At 39.2% G+C, this 20,378-nt stretch overlaps 1 protein-coding gene across 1 annotated transcript in view; it reads left to right on the top strand.

The window, feature by feature from the left end:
* LOC5578125 (sorting nexin lst-4) overlaps window positions 1–13,499 on the top strand; it is a 42,327-nt gene extending 28,828 nt beyond the window's left edge. Inside the window, exon 2 of the mRNA XM_001656722.2 lies at window positions 11,342–13,499. Within this exon, the coding sequence (XP_001656772.1) occupies window positions 11,343–13,079 (1,737 nt within the window). The 5' untranslated portion in view covers window position 11,342 and the 3' untranslated portion in view covers window positions 13,080–13,499. The remainder of the gene's footprint in view (window positions 1–11,341) is intronic.
* Window positions 13,500–20,378: the final 6,879 nt, after the last annotated feature.

Below are 20,378 nucleotides of genomic sequence, written 5' to 3'. Positions count from 1 at the left end.
GAGAATCTCTCACGTATCGCTTTTTGTAACTATCATAACATCCGTACATTATGAGAGACTGTTTATCGTATACTGCTACAACTTTGATCAGATTGGGGGGATAGTAGCGCATGATAAAACCCTCTAAACATACTCCAAGCCTGGGGGACACTATTGCTATTGGAAGTTCGTGGATTGTTTATCGTGCTAGTAAAGAAAAACACCTATCCCCAACGGTAAACAAGCGAGAAAAATAGATTTTATCATCGCTCTCTCTTTGGGGCTCTCGCTCGCTGCTTCCATTTATCAGACTTGTTACACCTTGCGATACAATGACGATCGCGGACTGCAACAGATGGGATGTTTTTCTTTGCTTGCTTTGATCGTGCTTCATACTCAAATGAGAGCGAATTCTGCAATGTCTGCATCCAATCATACTGCAAATTCGTGCAAGAATTATTCCCTGATATCCTACAGAAATTATTCTACGAATTTTTCAACTAATAACTCAAGTAATTACTGAAGGATTGCTAGAAAAACTCGTCCTCGGGTTTTCTATAAATTTCCATAAGAAATTTCCTTCAATGTTTTCTCTAGGGATTTCCCCAGAATTTTATCCAGGGATTTTACTATCCCAAAATTTATCAAAGATTTCTTTCGGTATTTATTTTTCTAATAATAATTCCTCTAATTATTACAGATTTTTTTTCAAAAGAGCGCTTTCCTCAACGGTCTAGATGTTTATCTCGAGATTGTTGCAGCGGTTTACTCTTGCAGGAGTTCATCAGGTATTTTGTATGGAGGTTAATCAGACATCATTTGAGGATTTGTTCTAAAAATTACCTCCCAGATGATGTCCAGGGATTTAAATTTTCTGGGTAAATTCATTGACTCCCTTGGAAAATTTCTGGAAGAATCTTGAAGAATTTCCTGCAGTAATTCTAAGAGGTATACTAAGGAAAATTTCTGGTTAAAATTTTTTCAGAAAAACTATGTAAATGGCACTGGAAAATACATTGGATGAATTTGTGGAAATATTACTGAAAGGATTCCTGGAGGAACCTCTGAAGTAATTTCTAGAGGTATTTCCAGAACATTCTTACAGTTACCAGAACGTGTCTTGAAAGACACCATTTAAATTATAAAAGCGGTTTCTTTTGAATCTTCTTAGCAAAATCTTGACGGGATTTACGGTGAGATTCTCGATGATTCTTTGATCCATTGCTGGTGTATTTTTTCATTGATCCTCTGGTGACAAATCGTAGTGTTCACTTTGGAATTGATTTAAGTAAGAAATGTTAGCAAGTCGATTGCATCACCTGCCAAAATTGGTAGGGGAAGACAAGGTAAGATCGGAATTTAATTTATATATTAGAATCAAGAATCAATAAATCATTTTTCGACGCAGCATGTCGTTTTTTGAAGCCTTAGGCAAGATCAAGAAATATCACAGATGTTGTATTTGTATGAATTTATTTATTTCTTGAAGCTTGAAAAAGTGATGGCTTATCACGATTATTTTTAGCGACGGGGTACCGCCCACCCACGAGGTAAAAGCGACCACCACGAGTTTCGTACACAATTTTGCGAAAAAATATATCAATTCCCTGTGATTCTAAAAAGTACAATGTTTTATGAATTCTACATTGATTGATGTAGATATTAAATAATTTTTATGGTTCTAAACGCTTAGATATAAACTTATTATTACCTTGAGACACCCATATTTTAGAAAAAAAATATGCGGATTTATCTTAATTTTTTAACAAAATTGATCTCATTTTACTCGAATAGTAATGTACAACGTAGTCACAACTTTAAAAATGGTTTAGACATTTTACTTGGTATAAATTAGAGGCGGTGTTCTTACCCCATCAACAGTGGTCGATTTTACCCCGCTAGCAAAATTTTCAGAACTATGACCTAACTGAAAATTTAACTTCACTACCTAATGCATATTTCACAATGCGGCTCAAGCATGGATGGGTAATTTGTAATGTTTACAAGAAATCCCTTCCGAAATCCTTAAGTGAGCATCTGTTAAATTTAGATCAAATTCAATATCGACTAGCAAAAACTGTAAAAAGTAAAAGTGTGAAAAAAAACCCTGCCCTTAGGTGATGGGATTGACGGTGATTTATCAAGTGATTACATATTGTTGATATTGTGAAAAAATACTCTAATGCTAATATATTGATCGCGAAAATAATCGTAATTATAACTTATAAAATGTAAGCTAGTCTAATGTTTTAAGTTAAATAATGACATGTGTTTCAATGCTTAAATATATTTTACACTTGATTTATCACACCTTCAGCATGAGTTTAGTTACTGTCGCATGATCTAACACCAGATAACTACGCGTAATGCTGGAGGGACCGGCAGGGCCTACTACCAGTCTCTACTAACACTCAAATCACTAACAAGACTGGGAAACCAACGATCACCTTCATCAGTAGCACTATTTCTAATAGTAGTATTAGTTCAATATACATAGGGGGAGATCCCCCAGTGCCGGACAGCACCCAATACCGGACAAAGTTGAAACATTGAGAAATCATGGTCCAATCAAGATGGTGTATTAGTAGAAAAGAAAGCTATTATGTAGACTAATGTTTGCGTAGAATAACACATCCTTGATATATGCATCCCTTTTTAAAAAAGTAGAAAAGTTGAAAATCTTTTAAAAATTGACGTATCTTCTTAATTTTGAGCCTATTTAGTAATTATTTTGAATATGAAAAAATACTTTGGATCCCGCAAGCATGATTGAACATAATCCTAATTTGATAGTATGAATGTATTTTGTACCATAATTGAAGTAAATATGGACAAATTGCAATTTTGGTTAAGCACCTCCTGTCCCTCAGTTTCGGACAGCTTGATTTGTTATATGGTATCTTTGTAATTATTGCATCAGTGTCTCATAATACTTCCATTTTTCATGGGTTCCGTCGACCATGGTATCAAACATGCAATAAAATTAAGAAGAATGAACATTCATAACAACATCGTAAAATGTGCTATTTTTCATCATATATGAAAGAGGTTTTTGATAGGCATCTTGCAAACTAAGAAAAACTCAAATTATTTTTGTAAATGTTGCAATTGCATTGTATTGGTAATTATAAACTATTTCTATAGTGTACACATTCAATGATGTTCAAATTTACAGAATTCGAGGCATTTCCAGATCGTGTCCGGTATTGGGTGCCACCTTTTAAGATCGATCAATTTGGTACTAAAATACATCATCAAAACACAATGTCAAAATTAATATTTATATTTTCAAATTTATTTTTGTACACTATAAAAATGATAATATTTATCATAAATGGGTAACACGAGCCCATACAATCAATATTTTTCGAATTATGAATTTAGTGGCTTAAGTGTCCGGTACTGGGGGATCTCCCCCTAAATCTTTTTCAGTAGACCATGAGGCGCAAGAGTGCGTGCGGGTGGTCTCTGCGTCTCACAGGTCATTGAAAATAGACATTTATGTTAGGTTCACTAACAATGTAGTAATTATTACCTTATTAATACCGTAAGGTGCCGGAATTCAGCGCATCGCCTAAATCCGCGTATTTGGTCCAAAATTAGTCGAAATTTAAGTAAAATTCTGAAATTTGCCCATATCGCTATTTGTATATGCTGATAATGCATCATGATTCCAATTAAAATTATCATTAACAATAATTTACGATTTTTGAGAAATATTCCAAAATGTTCTGAATTACGGCATTTTACGGTATTGCGTTATTTAGTAAAGTAGGTTGTAACGGTATTATAGATAGTTTAGTAGTGTTACTGATATATGTATAATAATTAGAAAACTGATGGCACTGTTGTTACTGAAATGTTTCATTTTCAAATATCTTTTATAATATAATATAATATTGTTGAACAAAATGCTGTAATTTAGAACTTATTTAATTCTCTTCGCAGTTTTGCGCTACTTTGCATTTATCACACCAACACTGGCGACATTAGCGTTCTTTGGGTAGTATTTCTGTTATGTAGTAGTTATCTCTATCTATTATTCTAAGATCATAACATAATTATCGTGAGCGTAGTAGCGGATATAACATAGAAGTAGCTTTTGTATTTGTAGTTAAGGTATCATGGTATCAGTTCCCTGTCCTTTGGTTCAGAAAGGGGTATGGGCGCGTTCTGCCAACTCGGTCGAGGCAGATTTCTTGTGTGAACAAGTTACAACATGGACGTTCTAAAGTTCCAGAATGAAGTGTTGTGCATTTGAAGATGGGATGGATTCGCGTTCGTGCTTTACTTCTGCTTATCTATAAAGTTATATGTAATAACCGACCCTTAGCTTAACTATTTAAATTAACAGTTGCAAATATAATAATCGTTTTGAGCTTACTAACATGTAGTCGCGTTAATTTAATCATAATGATCTTTTATCTACATCCGTCGAACCATTCTGAATGGCCGTTGTGAGAATATCACCAAGAACTTCTCACATGCAATAAAGCTGGATTGTCATACATTGAAACATCAAGGTTCTCGCTCTTTCGGATTCATTTTTTGTTGTTTATCATTAGTTTCAGGGATTGTTATCGTGGGAATCCAAAGAGCGAATTTTGTATGACTTCAATGTACGTCAATACTGCCATAAAGCATGTAACAATCACTAACATTCCTTCTCTCTTTATCCTTGTTTTCATATCTAATCCGCTTCGAGGAATAATTCTCGCGTAACATTACTAAAGGACCTATCAAACATTGAGAGGCTCTCTTTGTTTACTTTCTCTTTCATTAATAACTGAGTCACATTAATCTCTTCTGTTGCTTTTTTTGTATGAAACGCTAGTCAAGGAAATTGACTTTCGATCTATAGTGAAAAACTTCCCAAAATCTTTAGTATTCCACTGTTATAATCAAAAGAGAACGAGAGAGGAGAGAATCTCTCATTTGTACATAGGTCCTTTAGTAATGTTACGCGAGAATTCATCGAAGAGGAAAGGCATCTCTTATCATGGCAGCGTAATGGTCGAGAAAACGTCGGTTTGCGGTCGCATCTCTCCATCCTCGGTTCTGCCCCACGCTCGCCAAATCGATATGCACTTGATCCGCCCACCAAGCTTGCTGCACTCCACGCCTTTGTTAAGTATAAAGTTTCTGTAATCATTGAATACTAATTGAAAGGTAAATCAAATGAACTTATTATTTAACTAATAACAAATTTGTTCCACAGAGCGATTTACAAAACATCACACAAAATCCCTCCTTTCACATATCCTTAGGCAAAACACTTCACTACCGTTATATGTATGACTGATTCATGTTCTTTCGACCTTGCAAACTTAAAGAACCTTCTGGTCAAAGATGTTGCGTTGCCTACTTCCCAAACTCCAAAACCCCCGGTGTATTATGGAAGATGTGAGTTTTTAAACTTATGCTGGAGACTTGGCCCCTGACCCCCTTGTACATCAATAAAATAAAATAAAATAAAAAAAATCTATATCGACTAGCAAAAACTTTGTTTTTGATATTTGTTAAGAAAAAAAAATGTAAATATCACCCTAAATGGTTCGGGATGTCAAAAATCTTGTGTTTATGGAAAGTGTTTGGTGAACTTTTAAGAAAATTGTCATTTTCATGCCAAACTGAAGGTGGTCCATCTCACTCCGGCGGGCGCTCTTACCCCGTCTTCCCCTACCACTCAGATCTCTGACTACTGTGGAGATGTAGTAGCTTTTTCACTCTCCAGTAACAATGGTTGTGTAACTAACATTCTTTACTTCAATCAATCACGAAGAAGTAACTACGAGTTATGCGATCATTAATGCTTATGCAAAATAGGTCGAGAAATTAAGGTGAAAGAACTTAGAATCTCAATTCACTAATGTTCAAAACTTTGTAAGCACAAATGTCGTGAAAAAAGCATACAACGACAGTGCACTTTATTTTCTAGCTTTGAGCTTTAGCAGAAAGTTTAAAGTAAGAAGATCGACTTCGTACGTTAAGGTTGTTACCCCGAACGCCAGTTCCCCGAATATCCCATTCTCCCAAATAGCTCATTTCATCGAAAAGTTGTTGGCACGTGTAATTGTCATTGATTCATACTTTTCAGGGTGGTCAATGAATCGGTCATCTGATATGCATCCTTCTTAACTTGATCGGCAGTTCTTTTGCTTCAGCCTTCTTTTGATTGCTTATCGTTCTCTCTAGAACTCATCCTGCCACAGAATATTTTGTGTATATGTATTTTTAAACATTTTCTTAAGCATCATTTTTCTGGGAATCGGGTTATTCGGGGAAAAGTTGCCCAATCAGAAAATAGATAGTTTTCGTAGTATAGCCAATATTTCTCTTGTTGTACCGTTCAAGAGAACTGCTGATAATACACACCGCAGCTGCAGACAGCACATTCAGTTGGCATAATTCACTTTCACTCACTATGTTGTAAATTGACGCCAGAGGTCAGCCACCAACCAAACATATCTCTCCCGGTTTCCTTCCATTAGCACAAAACCGCTCTCATGATAACATGACATACAGAACTAGATTCATTCGGTACCGTAAAACGGGGTAATATTGATCGGAATGTCCCTCCTAGCAAGAAGTTCGAAGCAACAATTATTGATGGAACATTTGTAATGCATGAATGATGTTTCTCTTTCTTATATTCAAAAGCTTATGAAAATTATATATATTGTAATTCCTCATCGTAATAGGCTGTTTTTCATCACGTCAATCTGTCATGAAACGGCCTACTTTCCTGCACAGATATGTAGTAAGGGAATATTCATTACGCAACTGAAGCCAGTGCTGTAATGGACCAATGCACGAGTTCAGTTGTTGACGTTTGAGCGGTGCCATGTTATTTACGTTACCATGGTAGCTAGCGAATACGGCACCGCTCAAATGTCAAATTAATGAACTCGTGCAAAGGTCCATGATTCATTACTCAATGCTGTCTCATTACGCAACTGTTTTAAGTTGCGTAATGAATCATAACACAACAATTTTTCAGAAATTGTAAAATAATGGTGAATGCATTCCGATATAAATTCTGATACCCTCAAGTGGTCTGCAAAAAATATTGTACGTAACTCGATGCAGAACTCGATTTTCACAGCACTCGTCGTAATTATCCTACTCGGCAAGCCTTACGACTCGTGCTGTAAAAATCATCAGTCTGCAACTTGTTCCGTAAACTACTATTGTTTGTAAAAATTATGTTATCAATCGCGATTCCGTTGTCAACATTTTTATAAGTATTTTCAATTTAGCAATTTCGACGAATTACTATGAAGAATGCAAAATTTTCTTGGGAAATTGCCTACCTTCAGGCGTATTTTATATTTCAAATAAATAAAAAGTAAATGATTTGTAAGAGTTTGGTTTCAAGGGCCATATTTCTGATCATTTTTACATGAGTTTGTCTTTGTTATTCCCGTTAGGCAGCATCCATTTATTACGTAACGCTAAAATTGGCAATTTTTGGACCCTTGGATTTTTGTATGAAATATTTCAAATTTTTGTATGAAACGTAACGCTTTGCAAGTATTTTTATTAAATATAAAGCTTGCAACTTTTCATTTTAAAATGATTTATTTTCTAATGAATATCCAAAGAGCAGATCAATGTTACCTCGGAGCACGGTATCAGAAGTGCACTGTACTCTTTCCAAGCTCTGATAAGCTACCCCCATCCGCGCCCACTGATTATACGACTGCTTGTTTCACACTGACATTGGAGTAATTTGGAGCGCAATTTAGTTCGTTGGCAGTTGTTTAGCGAGAAGCAAATCCGTTTAGTGTGTAGGTACGTATCCCGTTACATCCGTCCGTCAGTGAACTGAGACATCTCACTTCATCGCCGAACGCGTTCCACACAAGTATCCCGAAAAGTTGCAATTATCTCACAGCTGGACCCATTCCCAGTGGGATCGGTTTACTATCTACAGCTACATCTCGTACCGCCACCTAATGCCATTAGTTAAGTAGGTATGTGCGGTAGCTGATAGCAAGGAGCTTTTAATATGACCTCGGTAATGACACTATCCCGATGGTACAGCGCTTCTCGGACGTTTTTATCTGCGGAATTGTCGCTCCCTAAACAGTTTGTTCATAGATATAGATGCAGAGCACAGAGTTAACAGGACTGGTAGCGAAGTACATTTTAGAATCTTGACCATTATATTCACGGGTTACCAAAAAAAAATCACTATTTGTCGTATAATTTTTTATCTCGCCCTAGAAGCCATTGGTAACCGAGTGTGTAGCTCCTTGTTTCTAAGCAAATTAATGGCCCAGGCTGAAAACTATCACCACTGGGCGATGGAGAAGGATCTTCTCCTCATTGTAGCAATGTTGAACAACGTGTAAATCCATTTGTTTGCTCGGTAACAACAAGCTACACACTCGGTTACCAATGGCTTTTACGGCGAGATCACAGGTTATGCGAGATTTGCAACAAAAAGCCTCTGTAGTCACTTTTTCAGAAAATAATCTTAGTGACGTCACTGTTTTCGTGATTTGATGATGAATAAATTACAGGGGATAGGCAAAACGATTGAGATAGGCAAAATTTTGCCCAAATTCAAATGCTTATAACTTCATGAAAAATGGATGAAATTGGATGCATCTGGAAGCAGTCGACGCCAAATTTGGTCCAGTTTTAGGAACTTCCTTGGCCATGCATATTGGTCACTGGACACCGGAGATGTTCCGGATTTTCTGAGGTCATGTCCAAATGTCATTTTTTCTGATGCTTATATTTTTGTGCGGTGTAAAGTTAGATAGATGTTTGCAATTTTCCTAGAAACCGCCAGATTTTTTCACTCAAAGTAATACTCTTATTCGTCACTCGACTCATATATGTTAAAAATCGTAGAATTTTCGTTATTTAAAGTATTTCTTGCCATTCAAAACCATGACAAAATTCGCGGGTGGAGATGGATGACGGCTGAATATTTTTTCAAAAAATAATTTTGCGTGAATGATTGTTTCGGCTGCAACAATTTTTAATACTCGTATAATAAGTCTTAAATGTCTTCGATACAAATGAAAATAGCTTTGACATGAAGTGTCATACTAATATTCTTTATTTTTTTATTCATTTTGCTTAAATGATTACCGGATATTATCCTATTTGGTCGGCGTTAAGTCAGAGTGGACCAAGTGACATTTTTCATATATTGAGAATAATGGGTTTAAAGTCTAAAGCTCTGTGATTTTTGAACTTGTTTAAATTTTGGTTCAATTTTTCTACACATCTTTGTGTTACTTTCAAACAATATAATGTGAAGTAATAAATGAAAAATCAGAATCCAAACCTCTGATAGGACGATTTTTTTGATGAACTATGTGTACTTGGCCCACTTTGACTGAACTAAACATCACCGTTCAGTGAGTTGGTTCACTCTGACTGAACAATTTCTAGAAAAATAATAATCATTTGATGCTTCCATGGTCAAACTGGGTGTATATCTCTAAGATAAGCAGATTATCAAGACCCTTCGACACCGGTATCGTAAATTCTTCAATAATCCATATCGCCAATACCGAAATCAGTGGCATTACGATAGCTTGAAAATTAAGGTTTTACAGGGTCATTGCAGGGGCCTAGATAGCCGTAGTGGTAAACGCGCAGCTATTCAGCAAGACCAAGCTGAGGGTCGTGGGTTCGAATCCCACCGGTCGAGGATCTTTTCGGGTTGGAAATTTTCTCGACTTTCCAGGGCATCAAGTATCTTCGTACCTGCCACACTATATAAAAATGCAAAAATGGTCATTGGCATAGTAAGCTCTCAGTTAATAACTGTGGAAGTGCTCATTAGAACACTAAGCTGAGAAGCAGGCTCTGTCCCAGTGGGGACGTAACGGCAGAAAGAAGAAGAAGGGTCATTGCATTGAAGACCAGACATTTTCAAATATGCGTTCAGTCAGAGTGAACCAAGTTAAAATCTTGAATACCGACCAAAATATACTGGTTCAATGAGCGGGTTCTAGCGCATTCCATACATACACCATAGAACTTCTATAAACTTCTATCGGACTCTGAAATTGAATCAAAAAATGCAATAATCAATCAGCTTAGTGCTTTTCAACACTTGGTCCGCTCTGTCTGCACAGAAATTGTTGCAATTTCTGACTACCCATCCATAAATGGGTAAATGGGCTAAAATCAAAATCAAATGCATCAAATTAAGCAATATTCATAAATTTCTATTGATGGATAAGTAGAAGAATCATTCGATGTCGAAAAATCTGACAAATCTCTTGAAATATTTTTCATTTCCTCGCATTTCCCAACGCGCTGATCATTTTCGCTGTTATGGTAATAAGCACTTGGTCCTCTCTGACTGCACACTTTTATCGATTTTTATTGATCATCCAGAGTAAATTTGTTACATATCTCTCGCAATGTACAGCATTCGTCAGATCTGGTCAAAGTGAAACGAAGGTAAGGTAATTTCGCATCTAATGAAAGAATAATCCAATTTTCCCAAGTTTTGTACTTGGTCCCCTCTGACTTAACGCCGACCATTTCGTTTAGTATGTGATGGGTCCCGCACTATCAAAGTTACCCGAATTATCAAAGATACCTCGTTTTACGGTATGCATAAACAGCATATGCATAATGTCGCTTGATCCTGTTAGGCGTGAATATGGATCGTATCACCAATCATAGGTGAATCCCAGATCCTTACCTTGTCTCACTAACCCAGTATCCTTTCCGTGACAACTGTGGAGGTGTAGAGGTATATTCGGTCTCTAGTTACAGTGGTTGTCTAACTAACATTCCTTCCCTTTCCCGATAACTGTGTGGACGTGGCCGGCGCCGTTATTGACTTCTAAGTTTTGAGCTCCCGAGTTGTGCACATTGAGAATGGTTTGCTAATACCAAACCCTATTAATTGTATCTCTGGGAAAATTCGATAGTTCTGATTAATCACGGAGTAGCAACTACGAAACGGTCATCTATGCTTATGATCATGCTATTCATGATGATTCTTACCAATTAGAATTAGATTATTTGCTTCTCTAATTTGAACCATGTTTTGGCACTCAAGTTCTATCCCGATCGACATTTTTTTCAAATACTTATAGTTCCTAAATTTTATTATTCATTGGATAAATACTTGTAGTTTCGAAATCGCTTTCTATGTCGGCTAAAAACCCCAGAATTATGGTAATTTTAGTCACTAAAGTCACTATTACTTTGGTTTATGCCCGCTACCAGCCCTGAATTTAGAGTATCATGCATTCATTTGCTGAAATCAAATATTTGCACGTTTCCCGAATCTAAACTTAAACAAGAAACGTTGAGACGGTTAAACGTGACTCTCCTACTAAACAGTTCTTCTCTTTTTCTTTTTTTTTTCTAGAATGTCACGCGTACAGGTGCTGTACGATTTCTCGGCGGAACCGAACTCGGCGGAAATCACCATAACCGTCGGGGAAATCCTAACCGTCACCAGTACCGATGTCGGCGAGGGATGGTGGGAGGGAACCAATTCCCGCGGTCAACGTGGTTTGTTTCCGGCTGCGTACGTGGAAGTCCTGCCGAACAACCCGGGACCACCGAAAATGCCCCCACCGCCCTTAATCCAAGCCGCTAAGCAACAGCAGCAACCGCAACAACAGCCACAGCAGCCGGCTCAACAGCAAGGACATCGATACGATCCGACGTCAGACGACTGGGGAGACCAACAGGACGACTGGGAGGACGATTGGGACGACGATAATGATACCTATACGGAAATTGGTCCTGCTAGTGGAGGCGCAACAACACCGGCGGCAACAACTGCTGTCCATAATCAGAACGGAAATTTCCAAAGCAGTAGTTATTATGCAAATGCCAACCTGCCGGCACCACCCGCTGGAGCTCATCACAATGATGGGGATGGAATTTCGCTGGCCTCGACTGCAGTGGGAGGAACCAGGAGGACCACATCGTCGGGTAAAATATTCTCAAAAACTGGTGACGCTTATCTGATGGGATTGAACGTACCTGCTGTATCAGAGAGTGACCGGGTGCAGATCCTTCAAACGGAGAATGGAATTATTTGGAAACCGCTCCGTGATGGGTATACGGTTATCGTTGATTCACCAAAGAAAGAGAAGAAATTCAATGGCCTTAAAAGTTTTATAGCTTACCAACTGACGCCTTCATTTAACAATATTCCCGTGTCTCGTCGGTACAAACACTTCGATTGGCTCCACGAGCGATTGGTGGACAAGTTCTGCTTGATTCCGATTCCACCATTGCCAGACAAGCAGATTTCCGGACGGTACGACGAAGAGTTCGTTGAGCATCGTCGCGTTCAGCTGCAGGAGTTTGTCGATTGGATGTGCCGGCATCCCGTGCTGTCCACTTGTGCCGTCTGGATGCACTTTCTGACGTGTACTGATGATAAGAAATGGAAAATCGGCAAACGAACCGCCGAGAAGGATCCCCTGGTGGGAACGACTTTCTGTGCAGCCATATTCCCACCGGACAAAACTCTTCTACACTCGCAGGTCGAACCACAGGTGGACGCATGCACTCAGTTCGTACCTCAAATGAACACTGCAGTGAAAAGCCTATTCCAAATATGTAGCGATGAAACCAAAAAGTTTCAAGGCCAATGGAAACAGGACTACCAGCGCCTCGGCGAAGGCCTCTCTGAACTGGCTCGATCCCTCGAAATTGACGAACGACGCCAGGTTACTCAGATAAGCTTATCAAACTCGGTCGGACATGCGGCCGGAATCTTCATCAGTATTGGCCAGATGTACGCCGACCAACCTAAGCACGATTTCATTCCATTCTCGGATCGCTTACACATCTACCGGGGGTTGCTCAACACATTCCCGGATAGTCTGAACGAGTACCGGAGCGCAGTTCAGAAGCGCAAAGAATGCGAAAAACTAACGGCCGAGCAGAAGATGGAAAACAGCCAACTGGCGGAAGTGAACCGAAGGGTGGATGTGATGTCGTACGCGATGCTTGCCGAGATGGCGCACTTCCGCCAGGAACGGGACACTCACCTCAAGGATACACTGCGGAACTTTATCGGGGCACAGATTGAGTTCTACCAGAACATTGTACGTCGATTGGAGCAGGCGCAATCGCATTTCTAAGTGAGTTGCTTCTATAACATTGCTATTATACTAGGTACAAGCTTCTAGTTAAGTGCACTAAAATTATGACTTATGATATTGTGGAATATAAGAAGTGCAGAACTATCAAACGGATGAACTGTAATTGCCTTAGACGAAAGAGAACGAGTCATATTCATCTATATGTTTCGTTGTATTTATTTGCGTTAGGTTTATTTGGCGAATAACAGCATCTTTTGGTAGCACACGGGAATTGATTCCGGGTGAGATATTCATGGCTCATACCTAATACGTCACATATTTTTAAATTTTCAAACAATTCGTCGCCGATGAAATCCACTCTTTGCTTGTATATATTTTTATTAGTAATGGCTAAGCTTCCTTTGGATATTCCTGGAATATACATATTTCGTATGCAGTAAACGTACAATATGCACTATGCTGAATCTTGTCTACCTAACAGTAGTGTAATATCATTTTCCTTGTCTAGTAACATTGTTCCTTTGCCAGGCAGGGTTTTCAGACATTTTGGCTTGCGCTGCGCTTTTTTATAATAAAATTACTGCGCGGAGCACATGTACATTACAACAAGTCCGTTCTATATCGTTTTTTGTCGATCCAATAATTCCAACCAATATCAAGAAGTAAGTATTGTGGAAGCGAGATATTTGGCATACATTTAGAAAAATTACCATTTGACATTACTAGACTCATATCCGTTATTTCAAAAGTTTGCTTCTTGATGAAAAACAGTAAGGCCAAAAGTCTTTTATTCCAAATGATCCAGACCCAATTATTTCTCTATTTGTGTATTTACAAATTTTCATTATATTCTCAATTTGAAAATATATGCTTTCGCTGATTATACAAGCTGCTCCATTTTTTGTTCAAATATAGAAAATTCGGTATAGGATATTTTATTTATTTTCGTAAAATATTTCGAAATATGGAGCTAATGACTGAAATACTATCTTGCAGAAGTTGTCTGGCAACTGAGCGATTATTTTGTAGTGACATATGCCTAGTTTTGTCTGAAGAACTCAATAAGAATTATACATGGTGACTCATCATTGGTGAGCTTTGAAAACTGCGTATAAAATGTTAAAAGAGCAAAAAAAATGAGATAAAATTGCAGAGAAGAAACCTAAATTACTGAAGGCATCTTTAAAAGAAAGACCAACACAGGTACATCTATTGATTATTTTCTTGACTTAGCGGACTTTGGGACAAGTGTGCTGTAGGCAATATATAAAGATTTCGAAATAATGAAAGCCAGTTGGTTTTGCATTGAAATATCTGAAAAAGTATCATCAGACTTACTGCTTTAAGCGTTTATAGTGATAGTTTTCCGAATCAATATAATTTATGTAAGTTATATTTTTTTTGCTTTGAAACAGCGAGCTTAAAGTCAACGTGGCTTCCAAAAACATGACAGACCATTGAGCCTTAACATGACAATTTTTCAAAGCTAATCACTCATTACATTTTCCAGAGCATAAATCTAGAAAACTAAACAGTTTTTCGTGCAGAAAATATGACGGATTGATCACAACTAACGAGTAACTAATCAATCAAATTTTCTATTTGAATGATTTATTTACTTTAGATTTGTGATCTTGAAAAAGCTAGGTTTAGTATTTTTCACATACATAATAGGAAATCTATTGGCAAGCAAAAAAAAATGAGACATTTAAGAGCATCGGCAGAAACTTTAAGATATGTCGTAGAGCTTAGCTCCACGGAGCTTTGATAGGTCCGTGGAGCTAAGTGCTCCGGGGAGCAATATCTGAAAATCACTGTAATACCATATCTGCACATCTTGCAATGGCGAACGCATGTGGGGTAGGTTTCTTCATACGAAATTTGATAAATCCAGTCTGAGCTTGACCTACAAAATTACATGATAAGACGCGATACGTAGACAGCACGACGGTTACAATACTTATATCTATCATCTGCTTTTGTGCATCTATCGGAAGCAGATACAACTGCTATCGATGAGCGAGCAGAGTGGAGAGAGAATGGGAGCATGTCCAGTGGTTCTCAACACATGCACAGTCTACGCTATGCAAAAAAGCGGGTTCCGGGTCGTGTTCACACAACGATTGTTTTTTGTTCGCGTTGGTAACGAATTTTTGCAGCAATTCTTTTTTTAAGGTGTTTCTCTATTTCGTATTAGTTAAATCCATGGATAAATTTATGTAAAATTTCTTAAGGATATCACTGGAGCCTTTGAGAAATAGATTAAAAACACCGGTTTTGGCCATAGCACCAGTGTTAGCCATAGCGAATTATGCATCTTTTCTAGAATTCTAGAAGCAAATGACATCATTTCGTATTTAATAGACCACACTCATATGATAGAGCTACATTGATTTAATCGTCAAAACATATCGGAAGATAACGAAAATAGATCTGTTTCCTTAAAATCGTACTTTCCATGTACCAGGGAAGGGGGGATTTGCTTTTGCTCTTGCTTCTGCAAACCTTGAGCGTCTGTACTCCATGTTAGGAGCGGCTGATCATCGTCCGAGTGCCAGAGAAGGACTCTAAGCTAAACTGCGCACTATGGCCCTCCGAACATTTAGGAGGAATGGTCCTCCGGAAATCTAGGGGGTTGGTGTCAGGCCCTGCAAGTCAGCCGTAAAAATACACCAGCACAGGAACGTCAACGAGAGAATACGGACCGGAACAATCGGCAAAGACCACAGCGACGAAAATGGACTAGCGATTGGAAATTCGGTACGTGGAACTGCAAATCTCCCAACTTCATTGGAAAAATCTGGGAAACGAAACAGCTGCCGGAGGAGTGGCAGCAAGGGGTCATATGCCCCATCTACAAGAAGGGCGACAAACTGGAATGTGAAAACTATCGTGCGATCACTATCCTGAATGCCGCCTACAAAGTGCTATCCCAGATTATCTTCCGTCGTCTATCACCAATAACAAATGAGTTTGTGGGAAGTTATCAAGCTGGTTTTATCAACGGCCGCTCGACAACGGACCAAATATCCGTACTGTAGACGTACTATACGGCAAATCCTCCAGAAATGCCGTGAATACCAAGTCCCAACGCATCACCTGTTCATCGATTTCAAAGCGGCTTATGATAGCATCGACCGCGAAGAGCTATGGAAAATCATTGACGAGTACAGCTTTCCCGGGAAGCTCACAAGACTAATAAGAGCAACGATGGACGGTGTGAATAGCGTGAAGATTTCGGGCGAACATTTCAGTTCGTTCGAATCCCGCCGGGGACTTCGACAGGGTGATGGATTTTCGTGCCTGCTGTTCAACATCGCGCTAGAAGGTGTCATGCGGAGAGCCGGGTTCAATAACCGAGGTACGATTTTCACAAGATCCAGCCAATTTGATTGCTTCGCGGATGATATGGATATTGTCGGCAGAACATTTGGAACGGTGGCAGACCTGTACATCCACCTGAAACGTGAAGCGACAAAAGTCGGCTTGGTGGTGAATGCGTCAAAAACAAAGTACATGCTGATAGACGGAACCGAGCGCGACAGAGCCCGCCTGGGAAGCAGTGTTACGATAGACGGGGATACTTTTGAGGTGGTTGATGATTTCGTCTACCTCGGATCCTTGTTGACGGCTGAGAACAACGTTACTCGTGAAATACGGAGACGCATCATTAGTGGAAGACGCGCCTACTGTACTGCCCATAAATGCATACCAGTCACACTAACAAAACAGCGCACCTAAGAAAAACGCGATAGAAGTCGTGAACAACTGCATGCTTTCTTTACTCTAATTATATTGAAAATGCGATGTTTTCGCACCCAAATTTGAACTCAAATGGTGCAATGAACTATTGATTACAGTATTACATACATTTTGTTTATTAATTTTCTCAAATATTTAGTTAATATACGGAAAAATGTACGCGTGACTGATATGCGTTTATTTGCTCTTGAATGTACGAGAATAAACGCATAACAGTATCAGTGCTTACTATGATGCATCGGTCTTCACATGTGTATTATTGTTGTTTTGACAGTTTAGTGTCCGCATTCAAAGTCGCGAAAATGTTTGCTCTCGATTATTTGAAAAGTTATGGTAATTCTGATAGTTCCGAGGATGAGTGCAGGAATTTGGCCGATGGCGTCCCGTTGGACAATGACGCGGGCTCTTAAGACAAGTTCGCTGGCTTCGACGATAAGAACGGGAATGCTGGCGGCGACGGCATATTTCAGTTTCCACCGAAGACGTAGCATTGGGTAAGCTATTTAAAATCCTTGGAGGACACTATATATGTGACGGGGACTGATGAAATGGACTCAGACGGAAGTCAAAAAGCCGTTGATGAATTTGAAAAAAAACGCAAGAGAACAACAAAATGAAAGCGACACACAACGCCAATAAGCGTCGATTATCGCATCAAGTAAAGCTTGTCACTTGTGGGTTTATAATGAACTACGAGCTTAAAATACCGAAACCCCGTATTCGTCTTAACACGTTGCTCTAGGCATTGGATTCACGAGAGCAAACCAGCTATATACGCCACTGCGTGGAACGAGGGGAACGAGTGGATGTTCAAAGACGGCGTCGGTACAAGTACGAGGAAGACGATCCAAGGAAATCCAATAGCTTTGTATTTCATCTGGCTGAATCAAACGATTCTTCTGTTTAAGTGTGTCGTAGATTTTTTCTGACCACTCTGGGTTACGGCAACAATTGTGGATAAGTATATATTCCTTTACTTGACTTACTCAGCAACACAATTTGTCGCAAGTCCTTATCACACAAGTCGCGAGACTGACATGCGTTTATTAGTAACGTGGGACAGACCAAGTTCGATATTGTTTTTAACATTTCTAGAACAAACGTATTATTTTCTTATAATACAATGAAAGTACATTAAATTTAATGACGTTTCCCGTAATTAACTAAAAAATGACAAAAAGTCACGTGGGACTGTTATGCATTTATGGGCAGTGTAGGCTCCAGAAGAAGCTGCGGTCGAGAAAGATTCACCCCCGCACCAAATGTACCATGTACAAAACGCTTATAAGACCGATGGTCCTCTATGGACATGAAGCATGGACCATGCTGGAAGAGGACCTGCAAGCACTTGGAGTGTTCGAACGAAGGGTGCTTAGGACGATCTTTGGCGGAGTGTAGGAGAACGATGTGTGGCGGTGGAGAATGATCCACGAGCTCACTAGGCTCTACGGCGAACCCAGTGTCCAGAAGGTTGCGAAAGCGGGAAGGGTGCGCTGGGTAGGGCATGTTGCAAGACTACCGGACAACAATCCTGCAAAGATGGTGTTCGCGTCGAATCCGGTTGGCACAAGAAGGCGGGGAGCACAGCGTGCGAGGTGGCTTGATCAGGTGCAACAAGATCTGGAAAACGTGGGCCAAAATCGAAGCTAGAGAGACACAGCCATGGGCTGAGTAAATTGGCGTAACATCGTTAACGAGGTTTTGTCAAATTAATTTATGTAACACCAACTAAATAAATAAATAAATGTACCTAATTTGGCCATGGTGTTCCCGCATAAAAAATCAATGTGTTTGGCCAATTAACGATCCGAAAATAAGAACGTGGTCAATACTGGTTTTGGTATCCCATACTGGCCAACGTGATTTTCAGTGCAAACATGTCATGAAATCATTTGACGTAACATATATATTGTTTATATATAATAAAATATTATACCCTACCAGGATTTTTTTAGCGGTGTGTTTGAAGTAATTGGTTGTGAATTTTTTGAACTTAAGAGCACAGACAAACAGACGTCACACTCTCATCATTGTTCATCGACCACCTTTTTAACGGTCGCTTAAAAAATCTGGTAGGTGGCCAATCAGCCACCCGCAGCGCTCGCATCGTATTTGTTCGTGTTTGACGTTTATACACTACCGCCATCTGTTGGCCCATCGGCCAAACACACCAATTTTAGCATTGGGCGTTCATGTCCTCGTGACTATGATTTTGATCGAGATTCGTTCTAAGTGTTACGTCTGTTTGTCTGTGTTAGGAGAGTTTCAAGAAACATGCTGTTATAATCGTAGGATGAATTAGGCAAATACCTAAGAATTCTCTACCACTTCTGGTCCGATAACAGAAGGCAATCCATCACTATGAGGTATCAAAAGGCCGGCTTCAGAGGCACGATCCCCGCCATTTGGGAGATTTTTTCCATCGCCATATTTGAGCCTATTTCATCATCAACCCGATGAGAGAGAAAAGGAAAGGGAAAGATGTGAGGAAATAGGAGTGGGGTCCCTTGGAGAGGGAAGATCACATAAGCGTAATAAAAACATGTAGCTTCATACCACAATGGGTTCAAACAGCACCCGTGGTGGCCAAGTGCGGCCCGTGGGCCGCACATGTCGTTTGCATCGTCTGAATGTTTTAAACTTCATGCAATTTTCCACCAGGAGGCTATACTACGCCTAAAGTTATCATGAATAGCACTATTTGGACAGTGCGCATCGTACTTTCGTGCTGTGCGTACACGAATTCTCTCTGCTCCTTGGAAGTTTTTTAAAAACTACCTAAAGCAATAAAACAGTACTTTTCAGTGCTAAAAAAAACAGTACTTTTCAGTGCTAAAATTATAAACGGTACTTTTCAGTACTATTTTTTCTACTATTGATCCCTTTACGATCCTTGTTTGGACCCGTGCCTTTGATTTTTCGTTGGACCCGTTGGCTAGCTAGCGGTGCTAATCCTTCTTGGACACCGTCTTGGGAAAAAACCTCTCGAAGGTCACGTCTTATTTCGTTTATTCACTAAAAATGGTATCAACAACAAACAGAAGGAAGGGTGAATCTCTGAATTCACAATTTCCTTCCAAAAAAGTGGGATTTAAAACTGTCACTAAACGTGGCAAGAATGGAAGAGAGGACGTTTCTTCGGAATGCGAACTTTCTTCCAAGGGTGAAATGAATAATTGTATCGAAATGAGCAATCAGTTCGATGCTCTAGACAAATTTTCCGAACACCAAATCGAAGCAGCCTCTAGCCCAGGCTCTTTGATTCATGTGAGGAAGCAAAGAGTGCTGCCTATCGTGGTCAGTTGTTTCGAATTTGGGGGATTTAGGCAGGAGATCTTGAACTCCATTAGGGAAATCAAGATTTCCTTCCAAATCGCAAAGAAAGGAGATTGTCGCGTTTTGCCGGAAACTCTTAAAGATCGCGAACTTCTTCTCAAACATCTTGAAGAGAAGAAGCACACATTTTTTACTTATGACGACAAAACTGAACGTTCGTTAAAAGTCGTCTTGAAAGGTCTCTCAAGTGACTATAAGCCACCTGAAGCGGTCAAAAATGGAATAAATGATTTACTTGGA

Source organism: Aedes aegypti, chromosome 3 (genome assembly GCF_002204515.2).
Source record: "Aedes aegypti strain LVP_AGWG chromosome 3, AaegL5.0 Primary Assembly, whole genome shotgun sequence".
Taxonomy (NCBI): domain Eukaryota; kingdom Metazoa; phylum Arthropoda; class Insecta; order Diptera; family Culicidae; genus Aedes; species Aedes aegypti.
Note: the sequence above shows the minus strand (reverse complement) of the source record. Positions and strands in the feature narration are given on the sequence as shown.